At 38.8% G+C, this 15840-nt stretch overlaps 2 protein-coding genes across 2 annotated transcripts in view; one reads left to right on the top strand and one right to left on the bottom strand.

Moving 5' to 3' along the window:
* The window catches only part of LOC134749941 (retinol dehydrogenase 12-like), a 463382-nt gene that overhangs the window by 378226 nt on the left and 69316 nt on the right, over nucleotides 1–15840 (bottom strand). The gene's annotated exons all lie outside the window — the stretch shown is intronic.
* Nucleotides 1–15840, top strand: part of LOC134749967 (GPI transamidase component PIG-S) — a 65634-nt gene that overhangs the window by 38633 nt on the left and 11161 nt on the right. Inside the window, exons 2-4 of the mRNA XM_063685004.1 lie at nucleotides 9009–9099; nucleotides 13051–13190; nucleotides 13732–13944. Coding sequence (XP_063541074.1) covers nucleotides 9009–9099; nucleotides 13051–13190; nucleotides 13732–13944 — 444 coding nt within the window. The remainder of the gene's footprint in view (nucleotides 1–9008; nucleotides 9100–13050; nucleotides 13191–13731; nucleotides 13945–15840) is intronic.

Genomic DNA, 15840 nt, shown 5'->3' on the forward strand with positions numbered 1-15840 from the left:
ATGTATTTCTGTTGCCGCTATAACAAAAAATACTAAAAACAGAATAATATAAATATTTAAATGGGGCTCCCATACAACAAACGTGATTTTTTTGCTGTTTTTTTCCGTAATGGTACGGAACCCTTCGTGCGCGAGTCCGACTCGCACTTGGCCGGTTTTTTTTATGACTGCGTCGCGTCGACCGTCCATAGGTGGCGCCCTCATTAGGGGGAATTTGTGTTTTCTAAATACCTAAGACAATTAATTTCTGTATAAATCAGTATTTTTTTGTTAAGAAAATATTCTCGTACCAAGGAGAAATCGTTTTTTTTTCATCGAAGGGTAATAAAGGTTGAGAAACACTGGTCTTCAGATACAGTCAATGATAAAAATTACTTACTCCGTTGGCTCAGCGACCCAAAATGAGACTTGGCCTCCGACACAAGACAGCGCCACTTTTCTGGATCCTGTGCGACCTCTCGCCAATTGGTGACTCGAAGTTCGCGCAGATCCGCCTCCACCCTGTCGCACCAGCGATACCTGGGGCGTGCAATAGGACATCTTCTTGCTGGGCGGCCCAGGTATGCTCTTTTCACGTTCCGATCCTCATCCATTCTCTCAAGATGGCCCAACCAACGGAGTCTGTGAGCTTTAGTCTCTCCCATGATGTTAGGTTCAGCTTCAGCCACTAGGTCTTCAATCTCATGGTTCCTAAGGACTGTCCAGCTTCCATCCGGTCTTAAAAATAAAAGGTTGTATTTATTTCAAAATATTTATCAGTACGGTTTTTACTCACTATTATTTTTAGTCGCTTTTGGCGACATGTTTCGGAACCGTACTGATAAATATTTTGAAATTATATGTCTCACGATAGTTTAAGTCCGATGGTTGTATTTATTTATTTAGTTTTCAATGACTCTTTATTGCCAACTACAATAAAGCTGTAAGTGACACTTGGTATGCGATAACTCGGCGGTCACGGCCAAGGCACATGAGCGGTTAATGTTAAAAGGGCGTAACTGGCAGTGCAGTTGTAACCGGACTATAGAATTACGTAAAATGCTGACGCTCTATGTAAATATATCATCATCTTCCTCGTGTTGTCCCGGCTTTTTGCCACGGCTCATGGGAGCGGGTCCGCTTGACAACTAATCCCAAGAATTTGCGTAGGCACTAGTTTTTACGAAAGCGACTGCCATCTGACCTTCCAACCCAGAGGGTAAACTATTAGTCCGGTTTCCTCACGATGTTTTCCTTTACCGAAAAGCGACTGTGGTAAATATTAAATGATATTTCGTACATAAGTTTTGAAAAACCCATTGGTACGAGCCGGAGTTTGGACATGCGACCTCCGGATTGAACGCTCTTACCGCTAGGCCACCAGCGCTTCTGCTCAATGTTATTGTATATATTTATAAAAAAAAACAAGTGCGAGACGGACTCGCGCACTAAGGGTTCCGTACCATTACGAAATGCCACTGTTTATTTTCCGAAACCGGAGGTCACAGGTTTAAACCCCGGCTCGTACCCAGGAGCGTAGCTAGAGGATATGTCGCCCGGGGCAGTCACCAAATTTGCGCCCCCTGACGACTGACAAAAGTTTCCCTGCTACTGCCTTTTGCCTATTTTGGCGCCCCCCCCCCTTGGATGGCGCCCGGGGCACTTGCACCCTCTGCCCCCCCCCCTAGTTACGCCACTGCTAGTACCAAAGGGTTTTTCGGAACTTATGTACGAAATATCATTTGATATTTACCAGTTGCTTTTCGGTGAGGGCAAACATCGTAAGGAAACCTGACTAATTCCAATAAGGCCTAGTTTACCCTATAACGAAGATAAGCATTAAATTAATTAAAAAAAACTTGCCAAGGACAACTGCGTCAGCGCAGAATTCAATGCCAAATTCATTTACAATCTATGTGGACCTTATGTTAACAGGTTAAAAGCGGTTTTCCTTTGGCAGCGGTTGTTATCGTATGTTACTTCCGCGTTTGACTTTAAATTTAATGTTCTCCAATGATGATTTGTTATTATAATTGGAAAACTTTAATAAGTAATTGACTATTCTAGTATTTTACTCCATAGCCCTGTATTTGTTTCATCGTTTTCGCCCAATAGCTTTATTTATACGTACATTTTGGACTTCAGCGGGCGCAGCACGGTTCCACTTTTGTCGTCTATCACTATGCCCGTCACTTTCGCACTTACATACTTGTTAGAACGTGACAGGCATGGTGACTAGCGATTATGGACGGTATAGAAAGGACGACAATCTCTTATGGCAGAATTGTTGCAAAAGTGACCGCTTTCAGCTTTAAATAATAGTTCCTAATCTCTCCGATGGCGCTAGTTAGGGTCTGGGACATGAGTATAACATGAACCAACAAATAACCCGACCAAATTACGTAGGTTGTTTTTGGTAGTATTTCGGTGTATGGTGGCGACGCCTAATTACTGTTTTTTGATGGACACTTTTCATACATAGAGATTTGGCTCCTTTATATAGTCTCCATGGGCCAATTTACAACAATCATTCTGTACCCCAGGTGTAAATTTCGTTCGATAGTATGACATGACGTATGCGTTTGCGTAGTCTGATTTTGTATGGGATTTTGAGAATAGAATAGAATAGAATAGAATAGAACAGCATCATTTGCATAGAATAGATACATTATTTCGTGTCTACAGGTGTAATTCTGACAATTTGTTGCTTATTCTCCTATATGTATATAATAATACTAGCATGCAAAAAATTACACAAATTCAATTTTAAATGATAACAAATTCAGTTAACAATTTTGCTCCTGAATATTCTCGTGGAGAAAGTTTGAGGCAATAATAATTTTTATCTTAATAACTAACAAGACTAAAAAAAAGACTTCTTTTAAATTTACTTAAAGGTAACTCATTCATGTAATTTGGTAGCTTATTATACAATTTAATGCACATTGTTATATATAATGAAGTCTTGGGAATAATATCATGTACGAGACGACCTTCGTTTCTCGTGCCTCTCGGAAATACGGTTTTAGCCGGCACGATAAGCTCCATATGATATTTGACGAAAATGCACGACTTCAGAATATACAAAGACGGAAGAGTCAGGATCTTTAAACATTTGAACATTTCTCTACATGACTTGAGTTTCCAAAACGTCCCGCTTGGCGCACTGTTCAAAATCCCATACAAAATTACACTTAACGCAAACGCGTACATAACGTCACGCTACTACTACTTTGAATGAATGTAGTAAATTAAAAAATAAATAAATAAATATTAGGGGACATCTTACACAAATCAACCTAGCCCCAAACTAAGCAAAGCTTGTACTATGGGTGCTAGGCGACGATACATATAGATAAATACATACTTATATACATAGAAAACACCCATGACTCAGGAACAAATATTTGTGTTCATCACACAAATAAATGCCCTTACCGGGATTTGAACCCAGGACCATCGGCTTCACAGGCAGAGTCACTACCCACTAGGCCAGACCGGTCGTCAAACGAAACGAAAGAATAAACGGGAAACAGATAAAAACATATATGGGAAAAAATATGTCTGCATGAGCTTTTTTTTTTCAAACAATAATACACTTTTGTTATCTTCAACGACAAAGCAGCGATTGCTTCTAGTTTCAGCCGTCAAAAGAAGGTGTGCTCTATTGTCTACGGTTAAAACAAATAGGAAAATACGCTCGTGTACGAAATTACCCGCAGTCGGCTTTGGCCGCATTGACCTTATAAAAAAACTAATTTATAAAAAGCATTAGATTTATATGGTATAACGCCGCATCTGTCAGTTTATTCTAGTTTATAATTCTGTTATAATACGTTACAAATCTCACCTTATAATATTGTATCAAATATAATTATGATAATATTCATTGCTTAAAATACTATAAATATTTTAGTATAAAAAACGCGTTCTGCTCTGATTTAGTTTAAGTACTCCACGCCGTTAACTGGCAAATCTAAACCTTATAGGCTTTAACATAAAGTCCATCGACGGCCAGTTAAGATTTGATACCGAAATAACTGCTCGTACCCGGTTTTATCAGCTTAGTTATCATTATCGCTCGAGATCGCTTTTTAGCGATAAGACCGCCTGTTGTTGCTTAGTTCGCTATGTTAATTATAATGTATCTAAATTTGTTTTAACTATGCACAATAAAGAATATATTATTATTATTATTATTATCACCATTATAAAGCTTAGCTTAAATTCTGGTGCTATTGCTTGACGTACTGAATTAAATAATCCAGCTCAAACAATGAGATTTTACCCACTTTATGGTCCTGCAGTCGAAGCGGAACAAATATTATTAACCTAGATTGTTTTTATGGTTATTTTCCATATTTTAATAGGCTTTTTTATAATATAACTCACCGGCAATTGAAAAAGGTGTGGAACAGGGAGATCCGCTTTCTCCAAAGCTCTTCCTTGTGCTCTAGAGGAGATATTCCGAAAGCAGGCGGCTTAGGAAACAATGGGAATCGACGTCGGCGGCAAAAGGTTAACCAACAGTTTTGCAGTTAACTGTATAACTTAATGTATAATTTTTTAATAATAAATCTCTCTCTCTCTCTAACCTGCGCTTTGCCGACGACATTGTCCTATTCTCCCACACCGCATCCCAACTCGAACAAATGCTCCAAGAACTTTGCATGGCAAATGGCAAGTCTTGAAGTGTAGTGGTAGATGGGCGGGATATGCAGTATGTCGACGAGTATTGTATACTTGGGCCAGTTAGTTAGTATCCTTCGACAACAGGCAGTTCAAAGAAATTAATCACCGTATCGCAAAAGCCAGTTTCGACTTTTAAGGTAATAAAGTTATTCACCACAATTACGTAGGGAATGACATCACACTATGCAAATTTGTATCGCACAAACTAGTGTACAAAAGTGTGTGCTATGCCTTAATATGGCACGACATGGCACGTGTGGGTGATATAAAAAAGGATCACATGTTTGTCGTGTACAAAAAATAGTAGTCGCATTTCGCCGTAATGATTTTAATGTAAATTTTAATTAATGGTTTCCAATAGTTTACTTTGCCAATTTATTATACCCGCTTATTTCTCTCTGTACTTTTTGTCCTTTAACACGTTTGATATATTTTTTTAAGTTAACCCTTCTAAAAATTATGAAAACAATGGAAATTGTACACCTCACTTCGCCAATTTTGCCATTGTGGTCATCGTCATCATAACTTATGATTTCTGCTCTTGTCGGTGTATCACCAATCTTTTCTTTCACGGGCCAGTCTTTGATTTCCTCATACGGCGCATTATTTTTCACTCGTCTCTGATATGTAAGGGTTTTCAGAAAAAATGGTAGCATTTACTTTTCTTCGAAAAACCATCAACTTTTGGGTTATTTAGACTCAGAATCACGAGTACTATTGAACGAGACAAAGAAAAAAAGTGTCCCAAGTTTTTCATACAAATTTTGGGTGTCAGTTTTGTAACGGTCAATACAAAATGTATGTGAAAATGCGTTACAAAACTGTCATTTTTTTGGGGACATATTTTTTTCCGTTTAAATCGATAGCACTCGTAATTCTGAGTAGAAATAACCCAAAAGGATTTTCGAAAAAAAGTTAATCACTTTTAAGTGATAATGCCCATGTAATTCTAGGCTTTTTTCTGCTTCTCGTCTCTTCAATCCTCGCCTCCCAAAATGGTTAAAACCTTATGTCGTATCGTATGAGAACAGGGGTCCGTAGCATGTTGATCAGGGATCCGCAGTAGGTCAGTAAAGTTATCTACTGTAATCATACTTATTAGGAAGTCTTGTACTAAACTTGACGAGACCTAAGTGTAATGAAACTTATAACAAAAGTAAATTTTAAAATATAAATAAGGGTTCTTATTATTTTCCTAGAATAGTTTTTGACCGGGGTCCATGGAATTGTTAAAATTGTGAAAATGGTCCGTGACTTCAAAAAGTTTAAGAAACCCTGTATTAGAAGAACCTTCAAAAAGTCTAGCAATAGTTCTTAATATAAATACATTATTCTTTGTAATAATTTTCATTTTATAGCTATTTATTTCCGGAGGTCATAATTATAACATTTATAACCATATTCATTTATATCGACAGTCGTAAACATTGAAGGTTCAGTCCTGGGGCCCTATTCGAGATGCACAACTGTCAGTTTCGGCTTCAACATCAGTTCAACAGTGGAATGAATCATTTGTTCATCAACTGTGGAAAGTATCATTTGGTTGTACACCAAAACTCATTCATTGAAAAAATTATGCAACAAAAATCAACTTTGTTTTCTTACTACTATACGGTTTAAAATGGCTCTGAACTCTGCGTGGTTCGGTTTGGTTTCGTTGTCACCTAACTGTGGATTGCTAATGTCAAATTTACCTATTCGACAACACACGATTTCTTCCATTCAACTGAAGTTCAACACGAAACGTCACTTAACGCATGTCGAATACCGCTCCTTATTTCCTTCACATTCTAACCTATAATTTTCTTATCATAATGTCTGATTATAGTGCCATATGAAATTAATATGACACTACTTCCATACATGAAAGGACTTAGAGGTCGGGTTGTTTTCAAATAAACTACGTCGTTGTAAGTCATACAAGTGGCACCTTGTTCGATGTAAGTGGGTCGTATCGTAACAAACACCCAGTGTAATTATGATTATGAGTAATGAAGGAATTATTTAAATATATAGGGTGGTATAAATTCGCGATAGAACCGTTTGTAAATGTTATTTAATATATATAGGGTGGGTCCTGTATAAGGTAAAGATTCGCAATAGCGGTAGATATAAGCGAATTAGTTTTAACAAAGAGGATATAATAAGATAGAGCGCTACTGTCATAGTAAATTTTGTAACCACTGAAAATTCACTGCCATCTATCGATATAATTTAAAACTAAAAATGAAGATTTATAAAAATACGTTAAAATGTATTTAAATATGGATAAATGTTTTTTTTATTTGCATTAATTATTTTTATATGATTTTGACCCATGTTCTTTCACTGATATGCGTTAAAATTGTTAAATAACAAACGAAACTGTCAACGCCCTCTATACGAGAGTAGGCCAAAGCTAGTGGCGCCATCTGATCAAGAATCAAATTTTCGTGATTTTTGAGGCACGTTTTTTCCTTAGACTGTATCCATCTATTACGGTGTTATATCTATCTTTGGTTTTATTTTTAAAAACAATCAATACAAATTGTACAATTTCGCCATTGTGATGTCTTTTCTTTTCAAAAGAGGTTAGAGAGGCTAGAGAACAGGTCATCATCATAATAACTAATGATTTCTGGTCTTGTCGGTGTATCGACAATCTATTCTTTCACGGGGCGGTATTTTGATTTCCTCATACGACGCATTATTAACCCCAAAAATTAACACTCGCTATTTTATTCTACTAGTCGATACTGTTAATGTTAATGATTTCTCCAAGAAACATTAGGCCTTACACTCGTCGTACAAAATATCCATTAAATCGAATATATTTAGTACTCAAGAATATTTTTAGACATGCGTAATTGAAAAAACAATTAAAATCTTGAATGCAGTTTTGTTTCTTTTTTAAATTAAAAGAAGGTTTCATTTAAGTAAGATGTGCTAACTTAAGGTTTTAAGGCACTTTCCCTCCAGGGTCCATTAATTTTTTCCACCCTGTATATGCATGCATGCATTTTATGCTATGTATCTTATACATTCGCACGTTATCTAAATCTACACATACCAATAACATTAGTCGTATTGGTGAAAATTTATTTTTCTAAATTTTGTTTTCAGCTCACAGATGGGTTCCGTAAAAGTACCTAACTAAAAATTAAAGTTAAAAAATAAAAATATATTCTTCGCCATGTTTTGTGGCTCTTGTTCTTTAAATAACTCACCAACCACCACCCAACCACCAACCACCACCAACCCAACGAACACCAACACACCAACTCAGCGGGAACTGACCTTCTTTCTACGTCATTATATAGGTATACATTCTACCTATACATCTCTTCAGTGAAGGAAAACATTAGATGGAAAAGTGGCCAAATTTTCCTTTGTTTTGGAACTTCCAGATGGCAGTTGCTTTTGTAAAAACGAATGCATGTGCCAAGTTATAGTATTATAAACTAAAGTTATAGCAAACCCAAGGCTCTCTCAAGGTGACAAAATCCAGACACAGCGCGAGGAAGACGATGACAAATGCATAGTAGGTGCATATAAGCCTTGGTATGCCGCGTAGCAATATCGTTTCATGATAGGGTCGGGAGTCAAGTGAGCCCACGAGTGCGAATTGAGACCAATTTACCCGTCTGTTTACGTACTAATGACAAAGTTCAAGTATTTTTACTACGCGTTAATTCGTACGTGCACCTATATTACTGTTATGGAAGTTCTTTGTCACCTTTAATAAAGGAAAGAACCGTCTTCACAAAACTATTTAAAAGTAGTGATGGTCTTGGCCTGCGCGGTTGAGCTACGAAATATCTCTAGTGCCTTATGATCTTTGCCCGATTCTTACGCCTAGCGGGCCAGCAAAAGAGTGTTTAAAATTAACACTTAGTATGGTATCGGGTTTCGTTTATCTATAGAATATGTTTTATACCTCCTCATACCTCGTCTATTAGTATAACTTTTAACATCGCCTTTCATCGAAAGGTTGGCAATATGATACTACTGCTTAACAATGGTCGAAGACGAATATGATCTGTAAACATTCATTGTATCATAATCCAGTTTCTACTTGCTGTGTGTAACTTTGAGTATAGCAGTGGAGTTCCTTTGAATGAATCGTGGATACTTCTAGATATGTACTCACGTAGGTACATATTATAATATAAATTATATGGCTTTCTATCACAGACGGGTCCTTATTACGCTTCAAGTGCAGGCTTCCTTTTGAGCGCTATTCCTGATAATTTGTAGTTTTCGGTGTAGAAAAGAAACTTATTTTTGGAAAGCCGCTAATATAAACGTATCAAAAAGAAGAATAATTTTATTAAGACGAAAAATTAATTCAATTTCAGAGTCGAGCCGAATGTGGGCGAGTGCGTCCTTCGTGGGCGTACTCATCGTCATCGGCCTGCCGCTCTGGTGGAAGACAACGGAGGTGTACAGGTAATAGCGACACGTCACATGTTCCTCCTTAGCATAGTCGGTAGTGCAGTGAACCTGCCTGAAGTGACATTCGGAACTCCGTGCGCGATATAGGAGAAGTATGTGTGTGTCATACTAGCACAGAATAAATAATAGTACTTGGTACAGAAGATTCACTCTCTAACAAAACGCGTCTATTACGACAGATATGACCGCTAGGTGGCGCAAGCGCGAGCGTGCAGTCGTCGTGCAGTTTCCATACAAATTGCAGTCGGATTGCAGTCCGTCTGTATCGGCCCTTAAACCGCACAGTGCGCGACCAATTAAGCTCTAGGGTGTGACTGGTGTGAGGAAGAGTAGAACACCCTGCCTGCGGCAAAAAAATAACGAATGAATAATGCTAAACAAATTAAATTACTAAAATCTAAAGCTCCTCAGTTGGCTAACTAGTTCTATCATCATCTCCTCGCATGTCCAATCCAGATATATACCAGAAAATCAAACCCACTCGCGCACCGCGTGATATGACCTGATCATATACACAACCAAAATATCTTCACACCTCGCTCTATACGTCATCTATTTAAACTATAGCTCTTGTTATTTGGTCGAGTTGTCGCCGCCGATACCATGGTTGATAAGTTAGAGTTACATACGCAAAACCATGAGGTTATCGCCATGGTCGCCATGGCTATCGCTGTTTATGGGAAATGTTATGGCAATAATAATAATGATAAGTACGCAAATATTATGTAAACATGAGTTGATAATTCTGAAAGACATAATATATGCTGAACTTGTGTGTTGATAAAGCACGCTATTTCTAACAAGTGATGTCAAATATTGATAATGTGTTGGGTGTTTGTTTTTAGTTGTAAATACTCCAACCTAATAGTCTGTGCGCAATGAGACGATAGTAGATTGTTAACCAAGGGATGAAAGGCATTTCTGCCGAGACATTTTGGCGCTTGAAAGGAGTGAGCTAATCGTAAAAAAATATATACTTGCAAAGTAAACCCTCCTAGATTTAGGTAAGGTTGTCTGGAAGAGATCGCTCGTTTGGACGGGCCCAAAGCCACTTTTCATCAAGTCTACAGGGGCCCACTGACTATCAGTCCGCCGGATGATATCGACCTGTCAGATAAGGGGCCCACTGACTATCAGTCCGCCGGACGATATCGGCCTGTCAGTTCGAACCAGGGACCGGCCCGCTATCCCTTATCGGGGTTTTATAAGGGTATTGCATAAGGCTTAACTCACCATACCCTTTGCCAGACGAAACCCTTTGTTTTGGTTTTAAAAACCCTTATATAAAGCTACCACATTTGAGTAATCGGTAGCCCAAATACCCTTACAAAACCCTTATCATCCGCTCACCAACACCTTGCATATTGCTTATAAGGGTTAGCCTTATAAAGGGCTTCCCTTTTAGCATATAAGCGTGCTAATTTAAGTCGTCTACCTTGTTCATAAAGCACACATTACTTCGAATCCGAGCGATCGTCGGCGGCGACGGCGGCGTTCTTTGACTAGGCACGTATTTTATTTCCTTTTCATACACTACCGTAGATATATACTAATCCTGTCTCTTTCACGCAAAGGGAAACCTTTATAAAAAGCGCTTAAAGATAAGGGTAACCCTTATTAAGAGCTAGCCTTATTTTTGGTTAGCTTTTCGGTAAGGGTTAGTCAAAGGTAAGGGTATGAATGGGCTTGCAGTTCAAAAGGGAAAGTCTTTCAATGTGTTAGCCGTGTTTAAGTGTCGCCCATTGAAAGGGTTTTATCGCGGAAAGGGTTGTCCGGTCCCTGGTTCGAACAAAAATTTGACAGTTCCGAACAACTGACAGGCCGATATCGTCCGGTGTATGTCCGACAAACTGATAGTCAGTGGGCCCTATTAATTAAAAGACATCTCGCCATTGGTTAATTTTGGATCGATCTAAGTTTCTCTCTTATGTGTAAAAAATAGGGTTCTATTCTTTATAGAGAATATTATTAGAGAATGCTTAATGAGATTTTCACAGTTATTTGTATAAATACTTCGATATTGTAGTTGAGATATGAGATATCTATCCTTCATTTAATAATTCAAGTTACCTCTGCAGCTTATCTAAATCCTTTTCTTATCTAAAGGGCTCGTCAACTATAAACTAGCAAATTGACGATAATTATTTACATAACCTTCAATTGCGTGTAATTACTTAATTTAATATATTTATATTTAGATTACGGCGTGCATATAAAAATTGGTGTCGTAGGTTATCGCTAAGATAGCTATGTTGTCGCCATTGACACTTTAATTTTGCGATGGTACGACTAAGGTCAACATGATAAGACAAGTGACATTTGGTCGCCATTTTTAGGGTTCCGTACCCAAAGGGTAAAAACGGGACCCTATTACTAAGACTCCGCTGTCCGTCTGTCCGTCCGTCTGTCTGTCACCAGGCTGTATCTCATGAACCGTGATAGCTAGACAGTTGAAATTTTCACAGATGATGTATTTCTGTTGCCGCTATAACAACAAATACTAAAAACAGAATAAAATAAATATTTAAGTTGGTCTCCCATACAACAAACGTGATTTTTTTTGCCGTTTTTTTGCGCAATGGTACGGAACCCTTCGTGCGCGAGCCCGACTCGCACTTGGCCGGTTTTTTTTTTCAATGCGTACCTCACCACGTTCATGCAGATCCGCACGCCGCTCCGGCGTGTGAGCTACGACATGGGGTTCCTCAAGAACCGGGTATTCAGGGTTCTCATTTTTCAAGGGTCCGAAACGGTAAAGTGGCTCCTCCGATGAGTCCGATGTTGCTTATGGGTGATGGTGGTGGTGGTGTTGAAGTTTGAAATTTATCCAACCTCCATTCCGACTAGCCAATAGTGTACGCCTCATAGACATAGTATATACATGTAGTTTTAGGCGCGCCGAGCGACCGGGGGTAAGAGAAAGAATCTTCATATAAAATTTGGGCAGCATAGGATTTTTTCTCTTTCATTCTTATAAATTTCGGTATTTCGCCATCGCCTCCTACCTATGATACCACCCGGTGATAAGGACTAAGCATGGCACTATTATCTCTTTGCTCTTATAGGAATCGCAATAAAACTATCTTTCTCTATCAAATAGTGTCATGCCCTTGGTACGCCTCAGTTGTTCGAGCAGTAATTTAGGCACAGTCTACTCTAGAGAGCAAGAAATAGGACATATTGTGCCAGTCGTTAGGGAGGGCCAGAATAATTCGGGACCTGCCATTGTCAAACATCAAATTTTTTAGGCAATAACAATACAAATACAACAACAACTCGTGCGTACGCGCACTTGAGTTGCACCCTTATTGACCTGTTACTTAAGAGCGCTAGTAGTGGTAAAGTGGGTGGAGTCTGAACCGGAGGTTGTTGGTTCGAACCCCAGCCACAGATTATATAATAGTTCTTACAAACAGATACTTATCTCTTAAAGAAAACGTAAATACCTACCGTTTTGATACTTGTTAGGGTTGCCGACGCTTGTTTCAAATACTTGGTCTAACTATAAATATGTCTTAAAAACAAATTAATAGTACCTAATTACTCTAATTAGCTTGTAACTATCGTAAAAATAATAGCAGTACGTGTCTATTGTGTATATTGAAAATGTCTACTTACTTTTTTTATTTGTTTTGTTGTTTCTGCATCCATCCATAATACAAGCTGTGTTATTTGTTTGTGACGAAGACATAGCCCGCGGTGACGGGCGTGCGTGAGCGCGTGTGGCAACCAACTAGCTGGCGTTTGTACCGCCGGCGGGACGAGATTCGTAGGCATATATCCGAGCTCGCGCGGGGAGTTTCATGGGCCTGCCCCGGGTCCATTAAGTTTAGGTTTTTCATTACACGTTACTCACCTTACACAATCAAAATAACACTTTCCTAATACGCAAGCTTCAATCAAATTATTAAACTCATTCATTGAATTCGTTTTTGATATTTTCAGGGTATCGCTACCATACGACAAGATCGCATCTTTCGATTCGCTGTCTCACACCATCGCTACCGAGGTGACAGTGATGGCGAATGACGAATCCATCGCGTCGCAGATAGCGGGGCTCATTGAAAAGTCCTTTGAGGATTCTAGTAAGTCGATTTATTACACTCATGGACAAAAGAGGAACGCAAAAAAAAAGTTTAATTACTAATTTTGAAATTACTTTAGGTGCTGTAATCTAGTAATTAAAACTTTTTTTTGGGTCCCTCTAAATTTGTCCATTAGTATAGATGTATTTTATAAATTTCAACCCTTATTAGCCACATACTCTCGGAAGAAAATTTGCAAGTTATACTAAACAACTTTTACTGTGGGTTAAAAAAATCCTGTATTTCATTTTCTAGCAATTTGAAGACATTTAAGTTTATTGTTAAAATTTATTGTTAATATGATGAGGCGCCCCACCTCCACATTAGTGAAAAACGAGTGGAGTTAGAACCTAGAACAGATAGAAACAGAATATTCATTTTCACTCATTTCAGAGTTTCAAATAATTTAGACCAAATAATGTAGGTAACTTAAAGTATGAGTGAAGAGACCATTATTGAACTAGTAAGCTTCATCTTAGACCCAATCGTCACTTATCATCATTATATTTAGTCCGAGCGCTGATCTAAGTTTATTTTTCAGCCACACTAAAAGTGAAAGTGAACAAGACCATACTCTCGGATTCTCTCCGCAATACGCTAGAATCGGTCGCCGACGAGCCAGAAGCAATAGAAGAGGTAGCGGCGAGCGTCAGCGTGTCAAAACCTAACACGCTATATGTGGTACAGAGGTCGCCGCTGTTTCAAAATGTCTGGCTTAGTGGGGAGCGCGTTATGTTCTTCAGGGACTCTAAAGGTATTCACGTCTCTTTCTAGCATTTAAAGTGTCTCTTTCTAGTAACCAATAAAATAGGTAGCGGCTAGCGTCAGCGTGTCAAAACCTAACACGCTATATGTGGTACAGAGGACGCCGCTGTTTCAAAATGTCTGGCTTAGTGGGGAGCGCGTTATGTTCTTCAGAGATTCTAAAGGTATGATAAATGATTCCGTCTCTTTCTAGCCTTTAAAGGTTTCTGTTTCTAGAAACCTCCAAAGAAAAAAGGTAGCGGCGAGCGTCACCGTGTCAAAACCTAACACGCTATATGTGGTACAGAGGACGCTGCTGTTTTAAAATGTCTGGTTTAGTGGGGAGCGCGTTATGTTCTTCAGAGATTCTAAAGGTATGATAAATGATTCCGTCTCTTTCTAGCCTTTAAAGGTTTCTGTTTCTAGAAACCTCCAAAGAAAAAAAGGTAGCGGCGAGCTTCAGCGTGTCAAAACCTAACACGCTATATGTGGTACAGAGGTCGCCGCTGTTTCAAAATGTCTGGCTTAGTGGGGAGCGCGTTATGTTCTTCAGGGACTCTAAAGGTATTCACGTCTCTTTCTAGCATTTAAAGTGTCTCTTTCTAGTAACCAATAAAATAGGTAGCGGCTAGCGTCAGCGTGTCAAAACCTAACACGCTATATGTGGTACAGAGGACGCCGCTGTTTCAAAATGTCTGGCTTAGTGGGGAGCGCGTTATGTTCTTCAGAGATTCTAAAGGTATGATAAATGATTCCGTCTCTTTCTAGCCTTTAAAGGTTTCTGTTTCTAGAAACCTCCAAAGAAAAAAGGTAGCGGCGAGCGTCACCGTGTCAAAACCTAACACGCTATATGTGGTACAGAGGACGCTGCTGTTTTAAAATGTCTGGTTTAGTGGGGAGCGCGTTATGTTCTTCAGAGATTCTAAAGGTATGATAAATGATCCCGTCTCTTTCTAGCCTTTAAAGGTTTCTGTTTCTAGAAACCTCCAAAAAAAAAAAGGTAGCGGCGAGCTTCAGCGTGTCAAAACCTAACACGCTATATGTGGTACAGAGGACGCCGCTGTTTCAAAATGTCTGGCTTAGTGGGGAGCGCGTTATGTTCTTCAGAGATTCTAAAGGTATGATAAATGATCCCGTCTCTTTCTAGCCTTTAAAGGTTTCTGTTTCTAGAAACCTCCAAAGAAAAAAGGTAGCGGCGAGCGTCAGCGTGTCAAAACCTAACACGCTATAAATATATATGTGGTACGGAGGACGCCGCTGTTTCAAAATGTCTGCCTTAGTGGGGAGCGCGTTATGTTCTTCAGGGACTCTAAAGGTATTCACGTCTCTTTCTAGCATTTAAAGTGTCTCTTTCTAGTAACCAATAAAATAGGTAGCGGCTAGCGTCAGCGTGTCAAAACCCAATACGCTATATGTGGTACCGAGGACGCCGCTTTTTCAAAATGCCTGGCTTAGTGGGGAGCGCGTTATGTTCTTCAGAGACTCCAAAGGTATTATATTATCCCGTCTCTTTCTAGCCTTTAAAGGTTATTTCTAGAAACCTTCAAAGAAAAAAGGTAGCGGCGAGCGTCAGCGTGTCAAAACCTAACAGGCTATAAATATATATGTGGTACGGAGGACGCCGCTACAATAATAACAATATAAACTTAGAAACTAGAGATACTAAACAAAACTAAACGTAACTTTTTAGCCTGGGGCGTATATCAAATAATATTTTGCACTTGAGTCCCATTTAACTTATTGGTACAAACCGGATTGGAACATTGGAACTTCTTATTCAATTACTTAGTTTTTGATCCGACCCCTATAGGGTTTTGAAAGACATTTCACTCACGTTTCACATAAAAAATACATTGTTTAAATTGTGTAATGTACGGAACCCTTGGAACGCGAGTCCGATTCGCAC

Source organism: Cydia strobilella, chromosome 19 (genome assembly GCF_947568885.1).
Source record: "Cydia strobilella chromosome 19, ilCydStro3.1, whole genome shotgun sequence".
In the NCBI taxonomy this organism is placed as follows: domain Eukaryota; kingdom Metazoa; phylum Arthropoda; class Insecta; order Lepidoptera; family Tortricidae; genus Cydia; species Cydia strobilella.